General features: G+C 40.0%; 1 protein-coding gene across 1 annotated transcript in view; it reads left to right on the forward strand.

The window, feature by feature from the left end:
* KCNQ5 (potassium voltage-gated channel, KQT-like subfamily, member 5) overlaps window positions 1–22,263 on the forward strand; it is an 86,660-nt gene that overhangs the window by 55,753 nt on the left and 8,644 nt on the right. Inside the window, exons 9-10 of the mRNA XM_008937394.1 lie at window positions 7,764–7,984; window positions 19,910–20,018. Coding sequence (XP_008935642.1) covers window positions 7,764–7,984; window positions 19,910–20,018 — 330 coding nt within the window. The remainder of the gene's footprint in view (window positions 1–7,763; window positions 7,985–19,909; window positions 20,019–22,263) is intronic.

The following is a 22,263-nucleotide window of genomic DNA, read 5'->3' on the forward strand; positions in this document are numbered from 1 at the left end:
TGGCAGGGCTATCTTTGATGGGTAAATAAATCCCTGGAGATGCACTGTCCTAAGGCAGCAAGAGGAAATGCTGCTCACTGCTGTAATTGTAGCTCAAACCCTTAGGGACAGGAGAGGATTCAGTGGCTAGAAGTGAAATTGCACTACCTCCAAAACTCACTAGAGATAGAAGTCCAGACACTCAGCAGCCAGCACTGCAGTGTCAGTGCAATCACAGAATAGTGATATTTACCTCTCATTAGAAAAGGATGAAAAGAAAAAAAAAGTTGTACTGTGGTTCACAAATGCTTCTGGGTTATTTAGTCAGGGGTGGAAAATCTTCACATCAGTTACCCATGTTCTGTTCCACTTTCCAGATTGCTCCTCTGGTGCCTAGCTCCATCCTTTTCCCTGACGTACATATAACTGCTATTAGTGTCACACTAACTTGAGGGGACTGGATTTGCTCTCTGTTGTCCCTCAAGAGCACTTCACCTGCTCTGTTAATTCCATGACTTTTCATATACATTACTCCCATAGGCTTGCACAACATATTGATCAAACTAAATTATTACAGCCTGATCAAAACTTCTTCAATTTGCTAAGTATGCTTCCTACTCCTTCAACAGCAACACTGAAAAAATTTAAAAGTGAGGCTGAAGTTGGCACTAAATGAGTATGTGTAGAGGGTAGACATTATTCCCAGTTCTACCTGCAAGCATCTAAAGAAACAAATTTACTTGCAATAAGTAGAACCTACCTAGATAAAAAAAAAAAAAAAAAATAAAAAAACCAGCTGTCAAAACTATATTACATGCTCCACTGTTGTGCTTTTAAAAGTAGCCAATGATTTAGCCAGATTTTTTTCACTGAATGGAAGATGTTTGTCTCTTCAGAAACATGTGCACTGATGTAAATTTGTGTAGGTATAAAAATAAGCTAGTTAACTCCTGAGATCCTGGTCTACAGCAAAAACCCTACAGACCACTCAGTGCTTTTTGAAAAAGGTGTGTTTTGTCGGTGGCTGTTTATCATTCCTACGCTGATATATTGCTGTATGTTTGTATCATTTCAAATACATGTGGTGTATGTGGTCTTCTGTGGTAAAAATGTAAATGCAAACTGCTGCAATGTACTTCAACATAACTGTCCTCGACTGTTTAACTTCTTTCTTACTGCAATGCTGACTGACTTGCATGGGATGCTATGTGAACTAAGTAAGCTGCTTCTTGTTCTAAATGAAGATGTTTGCACAAGTAGTGCATTGGATTGTTTTCTGAATATGCTCTGTGCTCTGTACTCCATTCTAATACCAGTGGAGAAAAACTTTTATTACTTTAGGTAAAAGTTTATTGTTTTCTTTCCTACAAAAATGATTTTTACATTTACAGAAATTAATTCTTGCATTTTGTCATGTATAGACCTACAGTCTTTTATTAGGTAACTAAATGTTGCTGTGCATTTGAGTTGAGAGAGCTGTGATTATACTGATTCTAAGAAAAATATATATGTTGTATTTCTCAAAATATTATACACAAGTATTCTAATTAATCATTTATCAAAAGTAATGGTAGACAACAGTTGACATTATTTCTATCAATCAGCTCTAGGGTTCTGCAAGTCATTTAAAAAGCCTGTATGTTGAATTCCCCATATCTGCAGATGCACACACTGAATGCAAATAATCTTTGTTTCTGTTCAGTTATACAATGTGGCTGAAATTCTTCCTGTGCAGGAAAATAGATCAAGACTGATGAATCTTGCAACATCCTGAGAGCACAAGCAGTGTTAAGCGTTGTGTGTGTCTGAAAAGAATGAATGTCACTCATCTAGTGTTGTAACTAGTGAGCCTGAATATAAACTCCCTATTCAGACAACTCTCTCTGGTGCAATAAGGAGGAGTTTTGCCAGTATAGGAGCTTGGAGGAAAAACTCATCCCTGCTCTGAGGGAAACAAGTAAATTGCACTCTGGAATTTTCCTATATCATATCTGTTTCTGAAAATAGATCTAATTTAAACTCTCTGCATCCACCATATGAAAAAGAAATTGTCAGTGGCACAGAATCTGACTTGAAGTGGAAAGCCTAACCCCTTACCTAGTAGTGGAATGCTTAGTAACACGGTCCTCTATCTCCCCTCACTCCTAGTAAGCTTTGTAGTAATAAACAGAAGCTCTTCAGGATGTACACCCCTCGGAAACATAGGTATTCAGCATCCTGCCTATTCACATGATGTTTGAGAATGCCAACTAACATCAGGTGCATGATTCATTTACCTCCCCTCCTTAGTGCTTTAAACTGCCTTACTTCTCCAAAGGAGGTTTTCTTTATTTATTTATTTCTAAGTGCTTGTGATTCCCTTATTGCTTGTTGCCTGCAATGACGTTAATACAATGGCAATAGTACCAGTTCTTTGAAACTCATCCAGTCAGACAATTGCAGTGTGCAGCACGCCGTGGTTTGCCGAAGCCTGGTTCCCCTTCTCTGCCAGAGACTTGGGCTTTTGGAATGCATTACCCTGTGGAGATCAAAACCCAGGGTTAAATATTTGGGTAAAGACATTTCCCTAAGTCCAAGAAGATTTTTATAACCATGGCAGCTGAGTTCTTCATCTAATCATTGGTGGGGAATATTGAGCTATAACACATTAGGCAATACCAACAGTCAAAACGTGCAATGCTTGTTGAGAATCCCCTTGGACACAGTCCGTGGAAGCTGTGCCTGCATCCCGTACTGGAAGGTAGAGGAATGCATGTGAAATCAACCATCTGCTTCAGCTGAATTCTGTGAAAATTGTGTCTCTTACCAAAAATGGTAATTCCTAGATGAATGGATCTTATGGGAAGAAACCCTTGGTTTATAACTGAAGCTTATTACAATTTTTTGCTTCTTTTTAAAAAATAATTTAAAAGACAATACAAGTACAAACTGATGATAGAAAGCGGAGATTAAAATAGTTTATCTTCCTCTGGAATCTGTTTTGTAAAAGGAAAAATACACAAAACCCCTGAATTGATTTTTTTTTTTTATTATTTGATGAGTGAACTTTAGGACATTGTGTCTCTGAAATTCTTATTATTTATTGAAGGTATGAGATATAACACTGCATTTCTTAGGTTCATGGTCCTAGCATGAGACTGGTGGAGAAGTCTTGAATGTTTGAACTTCAGTCCTCACTGTACTATCCATTGCATTTGTTCAGCTTAGCTTAATTTTAGTAAAGTTGTTGATTCTTACAGAGCCTACAGACATCTGTACTTATTGGAATTTAACTGCTGAAAATTGCTTGCTGTTGTTTGCCATGGGTGGTGATTTTTGGCAGTTTTAGTTTCTCTGTCAACTCAAGATCCAAAGCATGTTCTCTCACTCTCAGGCCTTCCAGTTACTTCTGATTCATTTTAATTTCTTCCTATCCCCACTTCCACCAGCTGGTTCAGTATGAAACGCTGAAAAACAAATCATAAATTGTGACTAGTAGCAAGCAGTAGTGCTGCAGGTCTGAGGTGGTAGCAGGGCAGAAGATAAACTTGACCAGAAATGCAGGAAGGTAGGCAGGGAAATAGCGGAGTGGGACTGAGAGGCAAAGAAATGCTTAATTAACAAAAAAGTAGAGTAAGATGATCCATGGAAGACGGACAGAGCTGTGAGTACAGGGGGAAAAAAGCGAAGGTTTGTAGGCATTTATCAATTAAAACAAAATCTTGATCAAGTCTAGTCATTTGGTCCAGCAGAGAAGTCATTCCCTCTGCAGTGAAGCTACAGTGACCTCTAGTGTCCCTAAACACCTTCTCCTTCATAAATCAAAGGTGGAAAAGACAGAATTTAAAACAGAAGAAATTAGAACTAGAAAGTCCTTTGCTGTCCCAGGGAAGTGGATGGCTTATGCATGTACTGACAGGAGGAATGAATGGAGAAGTTCTACAGCTGACCTCCCAGAAGGCAAACACATAGAGAAATTTCACTTGCTTGCTACCCACGGGTGCCAGTTGTACCTCATCTCCCTTAAAAGATGCTTCAAAGCACTCTTATTGATATGAATATATTCCACAACTTGCAGCCTGCAAGAACAGAGGAGCAACAGGTCCAAAGAGATCACCATTGCCAAGGAAGATCATAATAGGAAGCAAATATGTATATATAGCAAACTGGGATAAGTTATGTAAGGTACAAGAAATGCTGGACAGACACACATGTAAATGCAGAAATTACTGAAGACAGCTGTGGTTCCCTCAGATCTTTGTCATTTAGGTCTGAATCAAGAACCTGTGTAATTTCAGAAAGCATTTAGACACCCATTTTTCAGTTTCTTTCTCATGCTTTTTGCTTTTTTGACCAACTCTCAAAGTTCGGGAGTACTTACAGGGATATATGGATTTCCAGTGGCCATTAACAGGTTTATGTTTATTCAAGGGATTTCTTTTGGATATCATGTAAAAATGAGGAGAAAAGGTGAGAGAGAAAAATATAAGAGGCTAAGTCCTGCAAGAAGTGGAGGATTTTTAGCATGGTACTGGACAATGATAATCCAACCAGCACTGAATCAGAGTAGAGGACCCTAAAGGCTTCAGTGGCTACTGATTCAAGTGCAGAATGCCCAGAGATGCTTAAAAGGGCATGAAATTATCTGCACTCTGTATCTTTAGCGCCATCTCTGCCACTATTGCAACAAAACAGCAAGAGCCAGGAACATTATAGCCTATAAGGCTACAGTTCCTTAACTTTTTGCTGTGGGAAAAAGCCTGGTCAGGATGCCCCCCAGATGCTCTGATTCAGTTATTCCTTCATGATCTGTTATTTCTCATACATGGAAGGGTCCCATGTCAGCATGTTCCCAAGCACAGCAGCTTTCTTCTCCCAAGCGTCATTTCTCCACTGCTACAAGCCACACAATTGATGCCTGTGCTGAGTAGCACCCAGTGACTTCAGGAACATTTTCCACCAGTCTCAAAATAGGACCAGGGATCCAAGAAGCAAAGAACTGCTATAACCAGTGTCTTTGGAGAAACTCTCAGGATGCAAAGTAGACTTTCCAAACCACGCTTCCTTCAGGGGCTGCGTTTCTCTTCACGGTGCAGCATCCTCCGCATGGACCTTTGGCATGCCACTACATTGCCATTGTGACAAAGCATTTATTGCTTTAAGTATGAGGTCTGCATTTTAAAGTAATGTTTTCATCCCCAGTGTTGCACTTTTGAAAAATGTCTCTAGTACAGATTAAGTGTCTACTGTTCCTTTCACCATTGCCTCATTGCTTTGATTTGGAGAACTAAAGATATTCAGGTTAAGTAGTTATTGTGTACCATTCAGCTTTTATAAATGAAATAACCATGTGTACAAATCATTTAAAGGCAGACATTGCTTTCATTAATACAGATTAATTGACAGAGCAATATGTGTGCTTTTTTTTCATTTTTTTTTAATTTTCATGTTTATTTTGGAGTTAATGAGATTATAAAAAATATGGTCTATACTGATCATTTTTTATGTCTCTTTTATCAATTTTCCTTTCATTTTATTTAGTGCAACAGGAAGAGAGCTGTCCAGAAACTTTTTTACTCTAATATATATAAAAAACAAAATGTAATTTAATTTCATGCTTCAATAACAAATACAATTTGAGCCATAAGAGGAGTTAAAAAAAGCACAAGGGACACATGCCTAGGAATAATTTCTATAATAAGAAGTCCATTTTGATTCTGTTGCTCATGCTGTATAGTATGACAATGCAATAATGTAGTTAATAAATATTTTACAGCTAATATTTCCATTGAGTTTTACAATGCAAAAGATTCCTGAGATGAAATGTAATTCAGTCTTGAAATGTAATTTGTATTGAAAATTAAATTTTAGAACTCGCTTCTCTTTCAAACAGTAGGTACTGTGGATCTTTTGTATTGCATATGCAACAGCATACAGTATTGCCAGTCTGGGTAACATTTTGCAATGGAAATAGATAACATTTCCAGCACCATAATGTGCTTTTTTCAACAATTGCTTACTTTGGGCAAGGGAAGAAGGGGATTACATTCAGAAATTAGAGTAAAGGTATTCTTTCAAGTGAATCACCATGCCATATAGAAATACATTTTTCTAATCTTCCTGTTGGTGTGCTCCATTTTTAGTACTCTTTAAAATTATCTCTTTAGAAGCTTCCCAGCATGTGCTTTGCCTGCTACAAATTGCATCCTTTCTGCTCTCGGTGATGTTTGTATTCAGAATGAAATGCTATGCTATGCTATGCTATGCCATGCATGGACAAAGATATCTGATTATCTCAACATTTTACAGTCACAGAAGTTTACAACTACTATCTATTTCATATAATTGCATATTAACACTGTATTTTCAGAGTTCATTAGGTTAAACATCTAAGAACCACACAGTCTATGTTATCACTAGTTAATTAGCTGCCTCTTAGGGGCATGCTGAAGTTAATGCCAAGACTTTGAGAGCACTAGAAAGTGTCTTAACTTCCAAGACAACAATAATTTGCAAGCAGGCAGTCTTTGCTACAGGTGTTTTAAAAGCACTGCCAAAGCCTAGGCCAGGGCAATAGGGCTGCAAGGCCCAGTAACATCATACCATGAGCAGCTACTGCACTGCTCATATCGTTTCTCCCCTTGCAAGAACAGGAGCACTGATGAGGTTGACCAGGCCCTTTTACAGGTGGTAGATTTTAACCTTGTAGATGAAATGAGGTTTTCAAACCTTGGTATCAGAGAGCCTTTCTGTTTTCCCTTTGTGTCTTCCGTTACAGGAAAAGACAAAGGCAAAAATGTTAAATAATGAAAAAGCATAGGCAGGTAGTCACGGTGACCACAGGATGTTCATCAGATAAGTTTGAACATGAACAAAGTTAATTCAGGCACTGGGAAGTAGAAAATCTACATATCCCACATTTAGCTGACTGGAGGGGAAAGTTATACGCACAGGAGGGGAAAAAATATCATCTTACAGTTGGCCAGCTATAAGACCCCAGGGCCACCTTCGATCCAGCAGCCACAGCCATAAGCTTGGCTGGGCTCTTGTACCTGTACTAAAACACCTGCCCAATACTACCTGCAAGCAGTCAGCTCCCAGCTTAATCTCCAGCAACTACTTCAGTGAGCACACAGCGTATCATCACATTTCCATCAATTGGTCATCACGCTGTTTCTTGGATGTTTTGTTAATTTTGGTTGTGTCTTGTCCAAGTAAGCGCTGTAACAAGGAATTCGGGATATGAGTGATCACTAACAATGCATATGAAATGTTGGAAGTGCTATCTTGAAAAAGCATGAACATACTAACAGTATTTTTGCCTGCTCAAAACAACCAAACCAACCAACCAACCAAAAACAAACAAAAAAAAAATACTACTACATGGCATGCAGCAATAATACAATACATTTTGTTCTTGTTTATCTCAAGAGATGGCCAGAAATGCACTGAGCTCAGCTGACTAGATGGAAATAAACCTATTTAAAATTTAAGGAGTAAAACAAACAAACAAAAAATTATACGTTAATCTATAATAATTGGGTGAAATTTGTTTCTATTTGTTAATTTTCTTTACAAGGTTATTCTGTACTGTAAGACAGACTGCCATTGATAATGCCTCTACCAAAAAAATAGTTACATCAAATCAGTTTCATTCCAAAATTAAATATGTTCGTTGAAAATAAAAGTGTGTAAGAAACAGATTCGTACTATTAAGAATTTTTAGAAATTCTTTATTATCATACAATAGAAACAGAAACAAAGTGAAGGAACTGTGAGATAAAATATGTTTCTCTTCTTCACAGTCAAAAGCTAAGTTTTAAAGAGCGAGTGCGGATGGCCAGCCCACGAGGTCAAAGTATAAAGAACAGGCAGTCTTCAGTTGGAGATCGCCGGTCACCGAGCGCTGACATTGCCACTGAGGGCAGCCCAACCAAAGTCCAGAAGAGCTGGAGCTTCAACGACCGGACCCGCTTCCGGCCCTCGTTGCGGCTGAAGAGCTCGCAGCCCAAGCCCGTGGTGGACGGTAGGAGTCTTTCGTGCCCCGTTTGCCCTTGCCTCCCAGCCTGCTCGTGTGCTTGTGCACCTGTACTGTGTGTGAGACCTGTCTTTGGAAAGCAGAAAGAATCGTTGTTGGGGAGCAGACACAAGAAGGATGTAATCTGCTTCAAAGCACATGCCAGCATGATTTTTTTTTAATAAGAAATCTTGTGCCAGTAAGGCATAGGGAGCAACCCGTGGAAAATGGGGGTCACTACAGGAAGTCACAGACTAAATGCATCGGGTGGGTTTGGCTGCAGCAGCTCTGCCTTCATGGCCCCTCTGCCGCCTCCTGCTGGTTGGCCAGGCACTATGGCCAACGCTGTGCATCCAAGGGCAGATGACAGGCCCACTGGTCTGCAAAAAGCCACCCCCACCAGTTCTTAGTCAGTGGCCCATTTATACCCTAGTTGCGGGCGCACTGTAGTCATTCTAATTGGTTGAGGGGGCAAGCTCAGACAAGACAGGCTAAGGGGTCTAGAGCCTGAGGCACCAGTTAATCACTGTGGGCTGCAGTTTAGGAGCTGAAGCTCCAAACCACTCGGGCACACCCTGGTTTTCCCCTGGTTTTGTCTGTTGGTGAGGCTTCGCCTGCCACAGCTGCCTGCCACAGCTGCCTCCCACACTTGCCCGCTGTGCTCTCCATTCTCTCACTAAGGCCTTCTCTGGCATTAAACTAGCCAGTGTTCAGCCAAAGATCTCCATCTCCAAAAGCTTGCCAAAACAGACAGTGACTCCTCTAACCAGGCAGGGAGCACCAAAGTGAATGAAAGCAACTCGTTGACAGCCAGGAGCTGAGAGTCCCAGGTGAGTCCAGCCCCTGTAAGGAACAGATCCTACACTGAAGACCACTTGCACAGCTCTCGGGGTACTGCTGCCTCATTGGATTTGGATTTGGGTTTCTCTATTCATATTTTCCCCAGTTTATGAATGTGTTGTTTTTTCTTGTGGGACCCCTGAACAGAAAATGGGGGAAACAAACTGGTTAGCTACAACAGGAGGAAGCAACTCTGACTGTATGGGAAAGGGACAATGTAAATCAGTTGATCAGAGATATGACTTTAAACTCCTTCTACAAGGGCAATCATGCATGTTACATCCAACAATTGCAGTAGAACTAGTTAGACAGAAGTGTGATGTTGGAGTCTTTTGTTGCTTCCTTTTTAAGAGCACATACTATCTCAGACATGTAGGTTGCACAATAGCCGTTAAGCTGCAATGCTCCATTTCTCAGCTGAGGACATCCTACGCAACACATCTCTTCAGGAAGAGCCTGGGTAAATAAACATTTCCTGGAGGGCTAACAAGACAAACCATCAGTGTTTGCTAAGGTCACTGTTCCAGTCTAGCTCTCCCCCATGGAGACCTCTCAGACGTACAAATCCTGAATTTGGCTGTGTTACAGTGAGCTACTGGGGTGTACCAGCTACTAGGCTACTATCCAGGTTGCTCACCACTCCTCACTCCATTCTGGGGCACGGACCCTGGCTCGTGTCCCATGGCAGCTGCAGCACTGGGGCTGTGTGATGCTGGCCTGGGTCTCACGCTGATGTGGAGCTGGGACAAGGCCACTTGCTCCACAATGGGAAGCGAGAAATGCTCTAAGTACCAGAGTGGTGTCGAAACTAACCTGTCTAAATTTAGGGAATTGCTTATATAGCGTGAGTAGCTCCCCAAAACCAAGCCAGAAGTGATTTCATAGGTTAAAACCCCATAACTTGCCCTGTGCCTGGAAGTAATCTAAGAGACTAATTTGTTAAGCACACTCCTGGGATATCAGTGGCTCACTTCTGCTCCAGCCCCCCAGTATGCACCTCACTTAAGCATCCGTTTAGTTTTTCATCAGCCCATTTGTCACAGAAACATTTCCTCAATGTGTCCCTCTATTTTATCCTGTACATATTGTTGTTAATAGCAATGATCTGCACGAGGAGATCATGTTCCCTCTTATTGTCTCTCTTTTACGGAAAAGGTGGCATAAATGGCATGTTGGGTATGTTTGTAGATAAAGGTTAATAACAACAGAGTATTCATTGCTGTGCGTAAAACCTTAAAGATCTTCCCGCTCCTCAGGGCAAGTACAGCCTGTTTCCTGGTCAGTGGTTTCCAGCTACTAGTCCACCCTTATGAACTGGGGCCAACAGATATGACCAATTTCTCATCCGTGTCAGAAGGAACAGCTTCCATTGTCTCCAGCTTTTAGGCAAATGCCAAGTTTCCACTCTGGGACCTCATCCAGCTACTTCTAGGATCAGTATCATCAGGGAGATGTCCAGTGTGCACAATGATGAGGGGCAGCTCCCTGCTGCCTTCCCCAGTCCATTGCAAGACAAGTCAGGCATTATCAACCTTTATATCTTTTTTTTAATTTTTTTGGTGTATTACCAATTTTATAGTTTAATATGCCTTCTGCATTTGACAGCTTAATTAAAAGGATCTGAAGATGATGTATTTCATTTAGAATGTCTTGCATTTTTCACTGGATGAAAATACAGTCCTTGCAGCATTTTATTAATATCTCTCAGTTGCCAGCTCCTCCAGTTTCCTCCTTAAATGCTCTCTGGCCAAAGGATTAATTATTTTTGGTAGGCTGATCTTCAAGAAAATGAGAAGCCAGACCCTTCTGGATGAAAGTCTGGACACAAAACAATATCATTGCACAGCTGGTCCTTCTGGTAATTCTTGTATCTCTGCAGCATGTTTAGGAGGAGAAGAAATTACACTTGCAACAGACCTTTTGGACAGTGACAATATAGTACTAGGTACCCAGTCCAGTGTCAAAACTTTATATCAGTGAGCTAATGAAAAAATTCTAAAGTCTCACTATGAACCTCCACTTCCAAAAAAAGAAGACACTCAGATATTTGCTTGATTTTTCTTTCACCCTGTGGGATTCGGAGTTGTAAATGATCTTCCTTTATCAGAGGCAGAGGAGGAACTACCTCGCTATGAAGGCAAGATGTACTACACTGTGTAAAAATAAAGAGAAGAAGCAATTATATAAGTAGAGGGTTCAAAAAGAAAAAAAAAAAAACAGCATATAAGGATGATCTGAGACAAATAGTCTACATGGCAACTTTACAGTGCTGACTGAGTTCTGATAAAGGACATGGTCAGAATCTGGGCCAAAACCACCAGAAAGAAGCTGCTGGGAAAAAAAAACAAAAACAAAAACAAAAACAAAACAAAACAAAACAAAACAAAACAAAACAAAAAAAAAAAACAAAAAACAAAACAAAACAAAACAAAACAAAACAAACAAACAAACAAAAAAAAACACATTAACTATTAGGGAGGTTTCTAATCTAGACAGGAGCTTATGGGGGCAACTAAGAGGTTAACATGACTGAAAATGTAGTAGCCTTCCTCTTAAGGCTGCCTGGTAACAGAAGCTTACCAACACTCCCCCAGTACATTTTAAAACCACAGAGAGTCTCTTGGCAGCAGGCAAAACACTTAAGCTGGTCACAGGTATCTCCCAAAAGGATTTTGCATAGCAGCTTTAGAACAATATGCCCAAAACTGTAGCATGAATGGCTTTATTTATGGGTAGCAAGTGTCTTCTGCTATATAACAATTTATGGCTGTTGCTAAAGTGGGCCTGGCAATCGCAGCAATTGTATCAGCCGCATATGTGCATTTGCAAAATGGAATCCAAACCTAGGAGAGCTTTGATGGCTGGAGAGATCTTTGGTGGTGTGGTTGCAGATGCACAGTGCAGGGGAGTGAAAATTAAAACCACAATTTATATAATCTGATTTTAAATTCATGTACAGTCCATGGTGACGTGTGGTTCACAAATGACAGGACTTTCATTGAAGAGGGGACCCTGCACAAATTAACAAAGGTTCCAGGATGCTGTTTTTCCAATCCCTGTTACCAGTCTAAAGGGGAATTAACAGGACCAAACAGATCAAAGGGAATTCCTCATCAATCAAGAAGAGTAGATAGTGAAGCTTTACCAAGGGCACACTTAAAAGGATACAAGAATTGTATAGAATCATGCAAGAGCCTCCCCTGAAGGGGTGCCGTGTCAGACAGGTGAATGTCCTGCTTGACATTCACACAGCCACTCCAATCCTTGTACACAAAGTGAGCCAGGTGGACCCGAAGCCTCCGCAGGCAGTACGGCTTGTCTGCCTGCACCAAAGACATGGAAACAGCAGCCAAACTGCCCATGGAGAACGGCTCCTGGCACATGAAAATACCCACTGGCAGGGGCCAAACCTGTGCCAGAGCCTGTGCAAGTCATTAAATAGCACAGGTGATGTCCTGCCATTGCCTCAGGCGCTGTGCCTGTGCGTCATGGTATGTAGCATAGATCCAGCCACAGAGACTTGCCTTACAAAATCTCTCTTTTGCAGGCTCTGGTGTTCCTGCCCTTTTTTGGTTTTGTTTTTGTTTTTGTTTTCTGCTTGCTTCATTTTCTGAGGAACAGAGTTTTTTCTGCTTAAATCATGCTCCAATCTTGCACCATCACAGCTGAAGTAATGAACTGATATTATGTTGTGAATGAAGTTCTCCATGAGGGACAAAGATGCCTCATTATACTTGTTTTCTACCATCCCATGCTTCTAAGCCTCTGCATGAGTTATTGTGCCTGTACTGTGACCTAGAGATGTTGTGTGGCTTTTTGAATAAATCAAAAACATTCAGCACTGAAGATATTGCAAACATGTTTCATTTGATTAATTAAAAAGAAGTCTCTAGGGAAATATTTGATTTCTTGCACCATCCCAGAACATTACACGCTCACACGACCTCTAGCCTTTCATTCCCTACAGAGTACTTGCACAAAATCCTCAGGGTAGAGTATATTATAAGAGCCATGGAAAGAATGCAGCTGTGCACTTCAGCCTCCATGTCCTCAGTTACTACCATGTAATTTATGCATTGCAAAAATGGCAGGTTTTCCTTTCAGTAGCACAAACATCTTGACCTAATATAAGGTTCACTCAATGTGGCAAAGGTCTGTAGTTTGGTTGCTTTTACATCTCAGCTTAAATTTGCTGATTAAAAATGAAGCTTCATGATGTCAAAACAAAGCTGTTCAATTTTTATAAGCCTTGCATGATGGGACTAAATGACATTTTATTAGAAATGTATCAATTTGTGCTAGACAGGAGGTTTATTTCTTGTGATTGTTTAACTCAGTGATAGAGTTTTGTTCATTACCGTTGTCATTGTAATTAATTAGGAAGATCTAGCATTCTGATCTAAGATCCCAGTCATTTTTTCATTTTATGTAAATAAGTACAGACCATTGGTTTTGAGGCATTATTTTAGTTTATTCCAACAAAGGTCCTGGCCGTATGAGTCCATAATTCAGTCTCTTTCTTCATTATATGTCTTGAGGAACTTGCTCTGTGTCATTGCTCACTGGACTGAGTGCTTAGTCAGAGTGCAGAGGTGAATAATGAGCAAGCTCAGCTCCATGATGGACAGCAGCAGAACACCACACAGAGGTGTGATTCACGGGGATTTCGGATAACCTCATCTGCAAGGAAAACAAATGAATTAAGAAGTCATTTTGAGAGAACATTCATAAAACTCCCCAACCACCATGTAACGCACTTGCACCAAATCTGAAATATTTGAGGGATGTTTCCATTTTTATAAAACTCTGTTGAAATCCTTCATGGGTTTTTCAAACGCAGGACTTTCCTGTGGCTGCCTGAATCTAAAGCTTCTGTCCTGCTCTCTCCCTTTGCCCATTGCTACCATCCCCTTCAAACAGGACCTGGAAGTCTCCCAGGGCAAAGGACCTCTATACAGACCTTATGGAATATCAGACATCATATCACATAGCACTGGCCTGTGCTACAAGGTCTGGCAGTAAGACAATCAATAAGACACACAATTAAGTGTGACATGTAGCTCATTACTCCACAGTTCTAGATCTTATCATATATATCTGCAATTTCTTCTACAGTTTTAACTTCTTGTATGCAGTGCATATAAAATATATATAGAGAGAAAATATAGAGACGTGCATCTTGAGCAAAATACACTAAAATCCTATGTTTAGAGTCACCTAGCATTTTTGTTCCTTACTTGTCTCACATGGCCATCTAAAGTTGCTGGCTAATATGCCACCATTTATAATAAGATCAGCCATTTTATCTGCACAATTATTGTGCATATACTGAATTTGTTTTAGAAAGTTTCCTGGTCCTCCGTATCATCACTCAAAATGAAAAGGACTCCTTTTTAATTAAGTAGTGGGAGCTGTTCCATGAAATATTGCCAGCACAGAAAATTTTTGTGAAGTTAAATAATAACTAAAGATAACTGAGAGTTGTTAGAAGGGAATGCTAGAATTTTAGGTATTTGGAATGTGCCTGCATTATATGATAACTGATATAAATTAAGTTTCTGACCTTAAAAAATTGCACTTACAAAGAAAGGAGACTAGATAATTATACCCAGAATATGTAAAAAACTTTCCACCAATCCTGTCTTCCATTTTGGCCATATCTTAGCTGTATTATAAATGCTTTCTTTGTAAAATGGTGTTAGGGATATTCTGCTTCATACTGCACTGCAGCTACCAAATCCCAATTCTAATGTCCTCTTCTCTTCCCATCTTTATCTTGCCCTTTCCAGGAGAAAGGCAAGGGAGAAAGGAACAGGCTGTGGATACAGCATTACTGCATTCCTCATAGGTAATCTGTAGGTTGGTGGCTCAGGTTGGGCAGAAAGGTAAAGGAGATCCTACAAGCTTGTGCAGAAGTGGTCCTCCTTCCAGGAGGCACCAATTCCTTTCCTTTCCCAAGAAATTGCTCTCCAGCATGGAAACAGCAAGCATTTCATTAAAGCTCCCTGTAAATAATGATTTCAAATGCTGTTATCCTTATTCCCTCTTTCTTAACTCTGCAACTTGAATACTGTTGTGTACTACCAGAGATTTTTATGTCATTTTCTAAACAAATATTAAGCATCCAGCATGAAGAACACATCATGGAAGTTTATTTGTCCTGCGTCTCTCCTATCATGATTAGAAGAGAGCCTTTACCCTCCACCCTCATCCTCCACCCCACCCCCCATGCCCCCCCCCAGAAATCAAGGAAATAAATACATGATTCACTTGGGCCTTCATTTTCTAACCTCAGAGGGGTCCTCTGAGGTTAGTACCCATTTAAGAGTAAGGCAGTTTGGAGCCTAATGCTAAAGTAGCTGCCCAGGCATCCCTGATGCAACAGACCTGTGTATGTGCACCTCCCACAGGGACAATCTGCTGTAGAAAAGCTTTGGATTTATGTCTAACTTTACTTGCCCAGAAGTTAGATGCACTGAATTCTCCATTTGATTTCTTTCTGACCACTCATGCAGAAAACGAGTTTGGAGATGAGTGTGTCACATTGGGGTGCCCTGAGCTGCTGCCCTAGACAACCAAAGCAGCTCTGTGCTTGGGTGGCACTGCTGAATTGGGTGGAGAACAGGCTCTGGAGCTGCATTATGGATTGCTTGGACTTCAGTGCCCAAGATGAACTCTGGATTCTTAATCACAGTTCTATGGCTTGCTGTAACTCAGTACCTGTGAAAATCAGGCCACCATACATTTTTCCCCTTGAGTCATGCATTACAATGAAAATTAATAAGACTTTTTTTTCTAAATCAGTGCTTTTTTCTACCGAGGTGACATAACATTGCTCTGTAATATGGGTAATCGAGAGTTGTATGCAGACTATCAGCTTCAGGCACCTGTTTAGGTTTTGCTGTGCCTAAAAGGTGGATACTCAGCCTCAGCAGAATAATTTAGATCATCCACATGAAGAGCCCTAACTACCTTCTACACAGTCAGAGTAAGATCTAAATGTTTCTGAAGACCTCCCAAAAAAAAAAAAATTCAAAGGTTATATGTTGGGATCACCCTACTGATCACTATGGTAGGAACACTTCCATAGAACTATTCATAGTGTCAGCACGTGCAATTATTAATGCTGGATTGTTGTTCCTAGTTTATGTCCATTTCCGGAAAACAAATTTAAAAGTGCAGAATCTTTTTGATTCTGTTAAACAGGCATATAATTACTTGAAAGTTACTGACATTGAAAGCGTGGAGTTATGAGAGTGATCAGAGCAGTGTCTAAGTTTTGCCGATGCCAAAGCATGTTATTAAACAATGGAAAACACATCTAAAGAAAGGATATATGATATTTACAGAAATAATAAATCAAGTTTTGTGCATAACTTTTTCAGAGAGCCATATGAAATGCAGCTTACAAAGTCGTACATTTTTTCTTGGTGACATATAGTGTTTCAGAACAGTGTAATTTTTCACCCATTCATTTGAGGTGATCATAAGTGACTGGAGTTTGCATGAAGAATCCATAAATACTGTGACAAATAGGGAAATATCAAGACTATTTTAATGACTTGTGCATGCCTCTTTTCTATTGCTTGGTAATTGCTGATTTGGTCTGTGATTAAATCGAAGACTGCTCTTCAGGAAGAAACAGGAAGAAATTAAAAAGTGGCAAAGACTAGACTGTAGCCCAAAGTAAACAGTGTCAAAGATTGTAAGACAATAGTGGATGCCTCATCAGTTGTGAAATAAAAGCTTTCCAGACTGACATTTGGGAACAAAACACTGATGAATTGTAAAGCTGCTGATACTAGAAAAGGGGAATTATTTCTGCATTGTCAGATTGGCAGGGACATGTCTAAATCTGCATTAACAGACACTTTGGCCATCATTGAGATCAGATTCATGAGCTGTCCAAGCAACAGGCTTAAAAGGTCTGTTTAGCTGGTGGTGGAGGCTCCTGGAGAGAAAGAAGGGCCAGTGTTAATCCTAGGAATGCCTGGCAGAGCAGCCAAGTTCATGCAGAGCAGCAACTACCTAAGGTTCCTGGTGGAGCCTACTTGGACCATGCACAGCCACCCCAACAGAGAGCCAAAGACACAGACAAAGGGAAGAACCTGATGTGTGCAGGGTGAGGCATCTACATGGGTCTGCCTGCCCTCTTAACAATGAGGAGGGCTCTCTCTGGGAACAAGCAACAGCTTGGGGTGAGGCTTATCAGAGGCCATAGCTTAGCCCCATCTGGGAACTGGCAGGGATTTTAACAGCTGGAGCTCCCAAAGCAGCCAAACTGACCCAAACACAGCCCTGACCTCAAGGATGAACTCAAGAAGGACAGAAGCAATACAAGTACATCTCACCTCGTAACTATGTCGTACACAGCATGAGCTTCCACTGGAAAAATTCATCAGAATGCGAACTTTGATTTCACTGGTGTTTTAAGCTGGAACTTTTTTCCCAAGTTTTTACTGTGCATTTCCCAAACTTTTTCCCAAGTCTACTCAATATTGTAAAGAAACATAGAACATGAATGTTTCCCATATGAATCAAACAAAGTTTATAGTTTTTCACAAGTTTTATTGACATATGGTACTAAGCGCCTGCCGTAATGAAGGAAATTCATGTCAGTGGGAACACTAGAAAGAAAAAAAATAAAAGTAGGTGATTTATTAGGAGCAGTATCTTTTCCTAAAGCTGGCTTAAATTTGTAAGAGTTTTCCAGCATCTGTCTAAAGATTTTGCTGAATTTTTATCCACATGCAAGTAACATGGAATACTACAGTTGCACCATGATGTTCCCAAAAGGATTCTGCAAAGATATACCCTGTTAAGAAAACCTTTTTGTTAATTACACTGTACTTGGCAAAGGACCCAGAAACCATATCAGTGAGAGAACCATTCAGAAACATGTTTATATTAAACTTTCCATTTGGAGTCTCCTGTTTCACTGGGGTTATATGGTTGTAGCTCTTGTGACTTTAGCAGAATTATTCCTAATTTATCCTAGCATAACTGAATAGATTCAAATCTTAGAGAGCCACTGGAAATAACAGCAGCATAAAAAGCTTCAGTTTTACTATGACACTTAGAAATGAGCTGGGAGATTTCAGCACTGGGACGTGTAACTGGAGATGTTGATCAGACATGACAACTGGAAAGTTAATGTCGTGGAATACCTCACTCTGAAGGAATACAACTTCAAAGAGGGGGTTTTAAGTAGTGTGTATACCTATCACTAATTACATAGTTTATTTTAGCTAATCATGTTTCTGGTCAGGTATCCAAACATTAGTTAAACAGGATAGATGAGGATATATATATTTTATCAATAAGATAAGCCAAGACAGAAGCAGAGCTTGTGAAAGAATGTGAGAAAAAAAAGTGTTCATCATCATTGTAGGCACAACCTACAGTAATAGCATGGAAGGGGAGAGTTCAAAGTTTTGTGTGAAAAGTTCACTTTTACAATATAAAATTGAATATTTTTAAGGTTGCATTTGTTTCATGTGTGCTTAAACATATTATTAACTTATTTATAAACCATCTTCCTTTCTGTATTAAGCTGAACTGTCAAAGATAGTATCTCCTGATCTTCAAAGCTATGGGAGGAGTTCTTCATAAATGTACTAGTTCAAAACAGAAAAGGTATTCTGAGGGTAATGAACTAGCCAGAGTCATCAAAATAAATTATTATGTCCAGACATTAAATCTGTGAAGATAACAATGCAGCAATACCAGTTCCTGAAGATGCAAGCTAGTACAATGCTGTTTATGCCAAGACAACATTCCTGTTAGATTTAGTGGGTACCATGAAACTTCCAGGCACTTCTGACTGACAATGAAGATTTTTCATCTTTCATTTACAGTCTGAAAAAGGAACTTGAAAAATTGTCCAGCAATCATTTGTGTCTGATTGTGCTTCTGCTTATAATAGAAGCCCCTGAAATGGTTTACTTGCAGTGTTTCTGGATGACTAAGCCTATGTTTTAAGTAACAGCATGAATGCAAGCAGGAGCATAGAACTGGGAAGAAACATCCTCCATTACTGAGGGTTACTGAATCCTATCCTTTTTTCTCTCATGTCACTTTTTCATCTTACACTCTTTTCCTCATGAAGCAGAGACACTTACATGTTGAAATACACTGGCCTTGGTTGCAGTTCTTCACCTGAGCACTTGGACTTTATGCAGTTGAAGAAAGATGGTTTGGGAGGAAAAAGCACCTACCCTCGAGAGTTTTCCTGCAATTCATGTGCCTTTGAGACACCTATGATGTACAGGCATCCACTGACCCCGACCTTCTTGCTTCATTCACATTCCAGCTCATTTTAAGTTTGTAAACCTTCTTGGTCGTGCATCAGTCCCTGTTTTCTTTGTGTATTGAGGTACACTGGGCACTTCTGAGATTTCTGGCTAATTCTCAAATGGTAACTATGCAGAGGCATTGTTAGGAAAGGGTAGAGGATCCATTTTTTTCAGACAAATAAGTAGAGTAATTCAGCTTAAGTAGCTGTTGCAAAGGAAATCAGCAATATCTACATGTCTCTGAGGTTTAAGGTGCCAGCTGATCCAGGATGGATGTCATTCTTCATTTGTTTCTGGTGAAAAGGTACTTTTTATATTTTCACCAGTAATAAAGCACTGGATCACTCCACAGCCTCCTTATTAAATGAAATGGATCTTCTCCTTTGTCTTCAATGTCAGGTTAATCAATAGTGGTAAAAAAATAACAATTTAATATAACTTCAGCATCTTTCGATTCTGCCATTACATCTGTTAGCTCATCACTTTCCAGTAAGTCAGAGAATGTGATGAAAAACAGTGAGACATGAGGAATAGACAAACTGGTACTCAACTATTAGTCTCTTTGAAAAATAACAGGGCTTTATTCCTTTCTAACTCTTACTGTTTACACTGGGGACTAGCCAGGCCTTTTGTGACACAAGCACAGATACACAAAAGTGCATCATATAGTTTGTAAACTGATGGAGCTCTGTCTTATTTGTAGTCCTTATTTTTCCAGAACCTCTGTGCAGGCAGTTAGAAAACACTGAGGAAGAGATTTTTAAATGCTGCTTGTTTAGTCTGCTGTTGTGTTTTACAGCTGACACCAGTCTGGGAACAGATGATGTTTATGATGATAAAGGGTGCCAGTGTGACGTGTCAGTAGAAGATCTCACTCCTGCTCTTAAAACTGTCATCAGAGCAATCAGGTGAGTAAAAAATACTAAATTAATAAATATTTGATATTTGGTTAATTAAGATGCTAATTAACTGCATGTCAATTAATAAAACTGCACTTAGTTGAACCTATTACATGGTTGTATTTGTTACATAACTAATGCTAATGTAGTTTATTTATGCTTTCTCTATATCAGTATTTTAATTAAAAGTTAAAATACTGTATCTGTTCTATTATCAGCTTTTCAATGTCTAAAAATGTTACACGATATGACTCAGAAAAGAAAGATAGTATTGAATGCTGGTTTCCACTATATTTCCTGTAGTCTAAAATACTGTAATCCAGTTTGATGTAGTTTCTCTGACTGTGTATCACCTTGCCTGGAACAGTTATTTCCTTTAAAAGTTTAGGGGTTTATTGCATTTCCATATTCCTGAAACTGTCTGTCATATGGCTTTTATTGCAACTTGCTCCTGGTAACAGCAGAATAATTACGTTCATTCATTCAATTGCGCAAAGCCTTGCCTGCCACTATCCATTGAACTAAATATAACCCAAATAATTTAAAACTAATAGTCTACTTCTTTTCCAAGAAAGTAGCAAACTGCCTGAAACTTTACAAAGGACCTGCCTGTACTGAAAGATTAAACTTAGCATCGACCCTTCTGAGACTGCCAACGCTCTTCACCTTCCTGAATATTTTGGAGTGCAAATTCTGACAGGCAAAATCCCCACCATGAAGAGTACATTGACAAGCCAGGAGGGCTCAAGCATTCCCTCCCTGCTGACAGCAAACCCAAGGTTATTACTGGGGGTCACCCCACGGGCTCTTCATCACAGTCACACTGGCACCCTTCTTGCAGGCGGGAAGGCAGCAGCCACAGAGGATATTTCCTGCAGAGGGATTCTCGCCTGAGTTTTGTCAGCACTGTGGGAGGAAAGAACTCAAGCTCTTTATCAAATAACTTCATACAATGATAACCTGTGGGATACTTGTGTTTCCTTCCCCCTTTTCCACTGACTGCCTGTGAAGACAGATAGTGAGCAAGGCAGTTTCTAATACTTTTCTACTAGCACAGACAGCTTGACAGATCGCTTGCAGATGTCTGTTCCAACCATTTTTCCAAACTGCCTGGAAATGACCTCACAGGACATGTCAGATACCAGGTCCGTGTCCATAGTCACTGCAACTGGCAACTCATGTGTACCACTGAGAACCATCTCTTGCCAGCAATGTTTCAGCAGGTGACAGAAATCCTTCTACACAGCAAACATCCACCTACAAGGCAGGTCAATTCCTTCGAGTGAAAAATGCTCAAATTAGGAACAATCAGCATAATCTGCTAGCTCTGGTGCCAAAGATTCTTGTCTGTGATGTTGCATTTTAAACAGACTGGCTTACTTTTGGCTCCAAGTGCACCTTGCCACTGTACTGGCAAGTGATACCAATGGTCATCTCATTCTTAATGCTGTCCAAATTCCTTAAGACTGACTTGGTATTTTAATACTAAATTCGTGGAGCTTGTTTTCAAAGACACCACTGTATTTTCCAATGCATCAGCTGCATCTTTGCTTGGTTCCCTTGGTAATTATCACCTCAGATGGAAAGTAATCAAATGTGAAGGACATAGCTGGCAAACTTTCCCCACAGTGCCATGCACAGAAATATCCTAATAAGAAGAGCAAAGATGCAACAGTTTGATTGTTTCACACATGGACTATTTGACTGACGAGAGTCAACTTTTTCCAGCTTTTTCTCTGCACACTCGGCTTAACAAAACACAACTCATTTCACCACTGAGGTTGAGAACAAGAATTCTGCGTCTCCACTTGCTATGTTAGCCAAAAATATCTCCCATCCCTCCCTGCAAATGTTAGTGTTTCACTAGATTACAAGTGGCACATACATCTTGCTTCAGTAACATACCTTTGTTTGAGTTCTGTAAAGCAGTAATATGTCTGTCATGATATTCAGACTTCTCTTAAATGCTATACCTTCATCTCTCAAAATGGAGAGGCTGATAATTCGGTTCATCAAGCAGCTGATCCTCTTTCTGATTATTCAGAGTATCTGTTACCTGACTACCCTGGGATCTATGCAAACATCTGAAGAAGGATCTGAGACACTATATAGTAACTGTAGAATTTCAAGATGATAACATCTGCCTATATGGAAACTTTAGTGCCTCATTTTGAAGTTTGTTTTTAGCAACGGCTTTGAATTGCAAAGACAATGGGGGGGGGGGGGGGGGGGGGGCTCTGTGTTCGTCTCTGTC

This window comes from Merops nubicus, unplaced genomic scaffold (genome assembly GCF_000691845.1).
Source record: "Merops nubicus isolate BGI_N331 unplaced genomic scaffold, ASM69184v1 scaffold7443, whole genome shotgun sequence".
Classification (NCBI taxonomy): domain Eukaryota; kingdom Metazoa; phylum Chordata; class Aves; order Coraciiformes; family Meropidae; genus Merops; species Merops nubicus.